At 38.1% G+C, this 7,484-nt stretch overlaps 1 protein-coding gene across 1 annotated transcript; it reads right to left on the reverse strand.

Annotated features, from left to right (window-relative positions):
* Positions 1 to 2,081: 2,081 nt before the first annotated feature.
* On the reverse strand, positions 2,082 to 3,048 carry LOC132798054 (uncharacterized). The gene is made up of 3 exons (XM_060809770.1): positions 2,859 to 3,048; positions 2,674 to 2,798; positions 2,082 to 2,473 (listed from the first exon to the last, which is right to left on the reverse strand). The coding sequence occupies exons 1-3, from the start codon at positions 2,954 to 2,956 to the stop codon at positions 2,346 to 2,348; spliced, it is 351 nt and encodes a 116-aa protein (XP_060665753.1). The 5' UTR covers positions 2,957 to 3,048; the 3' UTR covers positions 2,082 to 2,345.
* Positions 3,049 to 7,484: the final 4,436 nt, after the last annotated feature.

A 7,484-nucleotide genomic window follows, 5' to 3' on the forward strand; every position in this document is an offset into this window, starting at 1 on the left:
TTAAATGGGCCAAAATAATCTACCGTAGTTGAATTATTTTGTATTTCCTCATAAAAATAAATACTCAATTATTGGCAAGTACAAAATTACAAGGGAAAATTCCTACACAACTTTTCCTTTTCGGCCTGCTTCACCAATGATGAAAACCAATTTAAATGGGCCAAATAACCAACCGTGGTTGAATTTATTTGTATTCCTCATAAAAATATAACTTCATCATTGGCAAATACAAAAATTAAAAGGGGAAAATTCCAATCCAACTTTTTCTTTTGGCCAAAAAGGAACTGATTGTGTATTCCTTCTTGTAATCCATAACAAATTTGTGATAAAGTCGAATTTTTGAAAAGAAATGAATGAAAAGAAGATAAAAAGATTTTAGAGTACGATATTTGAATTTAACCGAGAGTCTTAATGAGTATTTACTGTACTCACTAAGGCCCTGCACGTTGGGCGCCACTTTTCTTAATTAATAATAATTAATTATAACTGTAACGTGCAACGAGAAGAAGCACAAGGCGACAGGGCTATCGGCATTTGCGGGGCACGCTTTAGAGTCCGGCTCTAGCTCGTCGGCTTTGGGGGTGGTGGTCTTGCTTATGCCAATAACCCTTCCTTCGCTGCTCATTATTATTAATTTAAGATCAGAAATTGAGCGTGCTGCGACGAAGAAGGGATTGCTAGAAAACTAGCCGGAAAGAGAAGGAAGATCCAAAAATGTCTCAAAAATAGAAAAACAAAGAGAGAACAAGAGAGAGAGACAGACAGAGAGAGAAAGAGAGAGCGAGAATTGAGGCAGGCCATCACAGCTGTTAAGTGATGAAGTCCCTCCCAACCTATGATCACAGCATCAGAGCATGGCTCTGGTGATCCCTTTTAACCCACAGTGGTGTCGCTGGCTTGTTTCGGCTAAATGAAAAGTAAATTATTTCATGGTATACAATATTTAATTAGTGATAGATATTAAACAATATGGCATTATAAATAAAAATAGTACAAAATGATCAATAATACTACAAGGGGATAGTTGCAATATTTCTTTTAAAGTTTCTTTTAAATATATAATGTATTTTAATTTCAGTGCTTTGTATTATTTCATGTACCAAATTTTAAACTTTGATTTAATTTTGTAATTTATCTTCAAACATTTTTTTATAATATTTAATAGTTTGAATTTTTTCGTATGCTTTTCTATAAATTTATATTTCGTGTTTGTACAATGTAAATCGAGGTGAAAGTACTATATAAAGTGTGTGTTTCGCAATAAAAACTCACCAACAGAACTCCTGCGGCGGCGATCGATCTCCGACGAAGGTGTGCTTGAACAGTGCTAAATTAAATAAAAAATACAACTTTCACCGAAACACTTCATATTGTACCTACGCGAAACTGGTACTAGTTATTCAATATAATTTGCATACGTTTTAATTTTTGTTTTAATTTTGATATTTCATAACTTGGCACTGATTTTCATAACTTATTTGTTTAATTTAATTTAATATAATAATTTTCGTTTAGGCATTTTGCCTTCTAAGCTTTTAGCTGTTTTGTTTTATATTTTTAATTTTTTTGTAACTTGTGCACTTCACATTCAACAATTGTTTTAAATTCTAAATTCTCATGGCTCTACAATTTCTTATTTAATTTCAACTATTTCATTTATATTTGTACATTTGTTTTGTTTAATTCTTGTAGCGCTTCAATTTTTTAATTTGTTGTTTTACAATATTTTAGCGCTTTTATTTTGAATTGAATGTGGCACAATACATGTTCTAATTTTAACTTTTTATTCTTTTTATATCAACAAAACAGCTGCTCTAATTTCTTTTGATTTTAAATCATTTTTCTTTTAACTTTTTAACTTAACTTTTGACTTTTATTTTCTTTGTGGAATTTTGAAATTCTGCAATTGCAGTAGCGCTTTTAATATTAATTTGAAATTTTAACTATTTTTGTGAACAAATGCACTTTCAATTTTTAAATAATTTCTCAACTTTTAACTTTTTATCGTATTCATTTTTTAAACAATTTTAACTAAATTAAATTAAATTTAATTATTTTAATTTTAATATTTCTGTGCAATTTCTGCGATTTTTGCTATACTAAATTTTTCTCAACATGTTTCATTTTAACTTGTGCTGAGCGGCGCTACACTGTTGAGCTTTTACTCTATCATATTGTTTCACTATTTTTTTGTTTTATACAATGTAGCGCATCATTTTAAACTTTTCAGATTTGGTTTTAATTTCTCATAAATTCACTTTAACACACACACACACTATATATGTAAGCGATCTGGTCGCTGATGTTCAGGAAAGCAAAGATGAGATGAGAGTTAAAGTTGGCACCTAAAGGCGCTTCGCTGGCCAGGCAGTGGCCTGTAGAGGCGCTCCGCTGGCCGTGAGGGCCGGAGAGGTGCTCCGCTGGCCGAGAGGGCCGGTGCAGGGGTGCTCCGCTGGCCGTGAGGGCCGGAGAGGTGCTCCGCTGGCCGAGAGGGCCGGAGAGGTGCTCCGCTGGCCGTTGCAGGGGTGCTCCGCTGGCCGTGAGGGCCGGAGAGGTGCTCCGCTGGCCGAGAGCCTGTGCAGGGGTGCTCCGCTGGCCGTGAGGGCCGGAGAGGTGCTCCGCTGGCCGAGAGGGCCGGTGCAGGGTGCTCCGCTGGCCGTGAGGGCCGGAGAGGTGCTCCGCTGGCCGAGAATGGCCTGCAGGGGTGCTCCGCTGGATAAGCTGCGGCACTTGGCCGAAGCAAACTGGCGGTATGCTGCGAAGCGAGAAACAAGGCCTTGAAGGCAGCAAAACCAATCCTGCGAACAAAATTTTAATTACACGGAGTCCTCCTACGACACTATAAAACTTTCTCTTACCAAATAATAGCAAAGACAATAAAAAATTTCCCAATAGCGCTCGATGCCTTCCGATTTAAATCTTCAATAATTACGCGTCTATGTACGCAGCCGGTCATTAGAAAAATGACCAAACCGGAACCGGCTTTCACTAAGTTGGCCGCGCTCAAGCTGATGCAGCTGGCGCAGATGTCAAAGCTGAGCTTTCCAGTGCAACCGATGCACTTCAAGCTTATCAGCAGTTTTACCGCACTGCTCGGCTTATCAGCTGCTTACAGCGCTGCTTTAAGCTCAACTCGACAGACTAACAAGTGCATACTTTTAGGAGCTACTTGCAGCAACATCAACCTTGACTTAAACTTAGTAAACTTTTAGGCCGAATTCAATACACGTTGCTGTAGGCGCCGTTACAATTTCCTTCCTCAACCGCCATTCAAATCTTCAGTAGTGCAGTGTGTCAGCCGTTTGATTATTCGGAAGTGTAGGTATTCTGCTAATTTTCGTCGAGCCTAACCAATAGTCAATCAAGTTGGCCAATACAATACTAACCATAGTTAGTAGTCTCTAAAGCTTATTCGAACTTGTCAATGTTAGAATTAATCTCAGGTTGATCTAAACCAAGTGATAGATTTCAGTTATATTTGTTTTATGCAACAAGTAATAAAAGGATAAAACCCAATTAAAAGATTTTTGTGAGAAAATAAACAATATTGTTGAATATTATCTTCTGAATTTAAATAATATTGTTGAATATTATTTTCTTGTTGTTGTTATATAATATTGTTGAATATTATTTTCTGAATAAAAATTATATGGAGAAAACAAATTTCATTATGGCAGTAATGCATAGTACAGAGGATTTAGTTTCGTTAAGCAACGTGGCCCAAGAATCCATTGTCTGCACTATTTGCAACGACGTCAATTCTGAAATAGCTTATACCGAAACACGGTGTAAACATAAATTTTGTAGATCTTGTTTGTCAGAGTGGTTAAATGGTAACACGACTTGTCCAAATTGTAGGCAGCCATGTACTCTTACACATAGTGCCGAGAATTTGTCACGTATGGCAGGTGCCAATCCACGAACCACATTGGGTAGACCTCGAGGTGCGAGTAATAATCCCGCCGGAGCTATTCCAAGAAATCGTCCAGTAACTAGGTCGATCAATAGAAACACCCAAAATACACGCCAATCAGTTGGTTCTGCAACTAGGCGAGACTCGGGTAGATCCGTTCCTAGTAATGTGAGTAATGAGGATCACATTCAACAAATGATATCAAGTTTTTAGAAGCTCATGGAACAAGTATTGCTGCAGCAGTGTCTGAGCAAATTAACACCGCTTTACGTAACTTGAATCTTTCTTCCTTTCGAAGAGGATCTCGAGACGAGTCACAGCTCGAGTGGGATAACGAGATATCTGACAATTTGACAAGAGCAAATGACTCTAATTCGAGAAACAGAGCCTCAGATGGACGTACAAACCTGAGTGACTACTCCACTGATAGGCCTGACCGAATTTCCAATGTTATTTCTAATTGGAAAATTAAGTTTTCTGTTCTGCCAATGATCTTCCTATAGAAGATTTTATATATCGTATTAATTGTCTTACGACCCAATAGTTCAATGGCAACTTCGACGTGTTGTATCAATTTGCCAATTTACTCTTTTCCGGTTCTGCTATTTCCTTTTATTGGCGAGTTCATAAGACGGCAGGTCATATGAATTGGTTTGAGCTATGTAATAAGTTACGAGAACGTTATCAAGATCAAAGATCGGATCGAGATATTAAGCAGGCTATGAGACACCGAAAGCAATTAACCAATGAGACATTTGTTGACTTTCTGGATGCGTTGGTGGCATCGCAGATTCTCTCAAAACCCGTTGACGGAGTTTGATATCATAACAGAAGTCAGACATAATCTGAGATCTGATCTGAAGCACGAGTTACTGCATATAGATACACCTAGTCTAGCTATATTGCGAAGAGAATGCCATAGACACGAAGATTTCTTTAGAAACGCGCGTTCGAGACAGCGTGAGAATATTTCTAGGAGAGTTGTCAATGCCATTTGTCATGATGGAGATTCTGATAATCAATCTGTATCAGAACCTGAATCGAATGAAGAAATCTGTGCCTTGCTTGAAAAACAAGAGTTAAAATGTTGGAATTGTGATAAATCTGGTCATCGTTATCACGATTGTCTAAAAACTCGTCGCATTTTCTGTTATGGTTGTGGCTTAAAAGACATGGATCGCCCTACTTGTCCCAAATGTCGACCAGCACAGGAAAACTTAACGAAAGATGCTCTCCAAATTCAAACGAGGACCATCCGATACTACCCTTGGATTTCAAAATAATGACTTCTCTACCTGACACGACTTTACAACCCCTGACATTTCTTATCAATCACCAGATGTAAAATTGTACCGATCGTTCAAGCCATATCATGAATGTTTGCGAGATTACCGTTTGCGTCGAGCAGAAATTTTAATGCCAACGCATTGTTTGTCAAAAGAAGCCGTTCTTCTCAACGACTGGAACCATTTTTGAAAATAGACGAAGATTAAAATGCTTTACTATTTCCACTATAGTGCACAAGAAAAATCATATTCGTCCGTTGACACAGATTTGTATTTTCGACCAATCTTATTTAGCTCTCCTCGATAGTGGCGCTAATAAAAGTGTGATTGGACATGCTCTTGCAGAAGACATTATCTCTACGAAACACAAATTTAAGAAAATTAAAGGTTTTGTTCATACTGCGGATGGTTTAAAGCAAACTGTTGCCGGTACAGTTAGCATTCCCATCACTTTTAATTCTAAGATTAAGGATATTGAATTTTTGCTCGTACCATCCATTAAACAAGATGTGATTTGTGGTATGGATTTTTGGAAGGCCTTCATTCAATATTAATGAGATCAAAGCTGAGTCGTCAGTTGATTCATGTGGCCTTGATCTTTCTGTGTAGCAGAGAGCTAAATTTAATTCCGTAATCGGATACTTTCCTTCATCAGAACGTGATGGCCTAGGTGAAACCTCACTCATAGAGCATAATAATGATACAGGCAATATCAAAACCATTAAGCAAAGATGCTACTCTTTGTCGCCTGCTAAAGAGAAGTTGCTGTGCGAAGTAGATCGAATGATTAAGATAGGCGTAATCGAAGAAGCTCGCACTTCGCCGTGGTCTTCTCCTGTCACGTTAGTCGTTAAACCAGGGAAGGTTCGATTCTGTTTAGATGCTCGCAAACTCAACGCGGCGACAATAAAATATGTCTATCCCATGCCTATGTTGGATGGTCTCTTAAGTCGACTTCCTTCGGTGCAATGCATATCGAAGATCGACTTAAAAGACGCATTTTGGCAAATACGTTTGGATTCGGATTCTCGACTGAAAACCGCTTTTACAATACCCAACCGACCTCTATACCAATTTAAACGTATGCCTTTTGGTCTGACCAATGCTCCTCAGACTATGTGCAGATTGATTGATCAAGTTATACCGTATCAGTTAAAATCGCATATATTTGTATATCTTGATGATCTGCTAGTCATGTCAGCAAGTTTTGATGATAAATGTCGGAAAAAGTCAGTTTGGGTTACGCCAAGTAGATTATCTTGGATATATTGTAGGAGAAGGTACTCTCCAAATAAACCCTAACAAAATACAAGCTGTGGATGAGTTCCAGCGCAAAAACGCGGAAACAGCTAAGAAGATTTTTAGGTATGACTGGATGGTATCAACGATTCATTTCCCAATATTCTACAGTCATATTTCCCTAACTGAATTATTAAAAGGAAAATCCTATGAATGGAATGACGTAGCTCAAGTCGCCTTTGATGAAATCAAACGCAAGTTGTGTACTGCCCCATTTCTAATTCATCCGAATTATTCAAAGCCATTCGTTGTACAATGACCCGCTTCGTCTTATGGAGTAGGCGCTGTATTAGCTCAAGTGGATGAATCAGGAAGCGAGAGACCCATCGCTTATATGTCCAAAAGCTAAATAAAGCCCAACGAAACTACACAGTGACTGAGCTTGAATGCTTAGCGGTTGTTCTTGCAATAAAAAATTTAGAATGTATATCGAAGGGGCAGTCTTTTAAAGTCGTTACTGATTACGCAAGCCTACGTTGGTTAATGAACCAATCAGACTTGAGTGGGAGGCTGGCTCGATTGGCAATTAAATTACAGGGCTTTTCTTTGATATTGAACACAGAAAAGGAAGTGAAAATGTAGTAGCTGATGCACTTTCTAGATCCTTCGAAGAAGTGACAGAAATCGCAGCGGTCGATTTAGAACTGTTCCCAGAAATAAATCTCGATTCCGATGCCTTTCAATATCCTGAATATAGTAAGTTAAGAGATAGCTATCAAGAAGCTGCTTTACCTGATTTTCAAGTAATCGACCAATTCATTTACCATCGTTGCGCATTTAATCAGGACTTTTGGAAATTATTCGTTCCAGGCGAATTACGACAATCAGTGATCAGAGCTGCTCATGATCAGCCAACTGCTAGTCACTGTGGCATAGCTAAATGCTTAGAACGACTGAGAAGGAGATTCTTTTGGCCCAAGATGATTGTCGATGTTCGTTACTATATTAAAATTGCGATATATGTAGAACCACTAAATATCCAACGT

The sequence above is a fragment of the Drosophila nasuta genome, unplaced genomic scaffold, assembly GCF_023558535.2.
Source record: "Drosophila nasuta strain 15112-1781.00 unplaced genomic scaffold, ASM2355853v1 ctg75_pilon, whole genome shotgun sequence".
In the NCBI taxonomy this organism is placed as follows: domain Eukaryota; kingdom Metazoa; phylum Arthropoda; class Insecta; order Diptera; family Drosophilidae; genus Drosophila; species Drosophila nasuta.

Bases quoted from the DNA above. Each gene is read 5' to 3' on its own strand.
- LOC132798054 (XM_060809770.1), bottom strand. From the start codon at position 2,956: ATGACCGGCTGCGTACATAGACGCGTAATTATTGAAGATTTAAATCGG. The intron at 2,799-2,858 runs GTAAGAGAAAGT...TTTTGTTCGCAG, and splicing joins ATTGTCTTTGCTATTATTTG to GATTGGTTTTGCTGCCTTCA. The intron at 2,474-2,673 runs CTCTCCGGCCCT...CCAGCGGAGCAC, and splicing joins ATTCTCGGCCAGCGGAGCAC to CTCTCCGGCCCTCACGGCCA.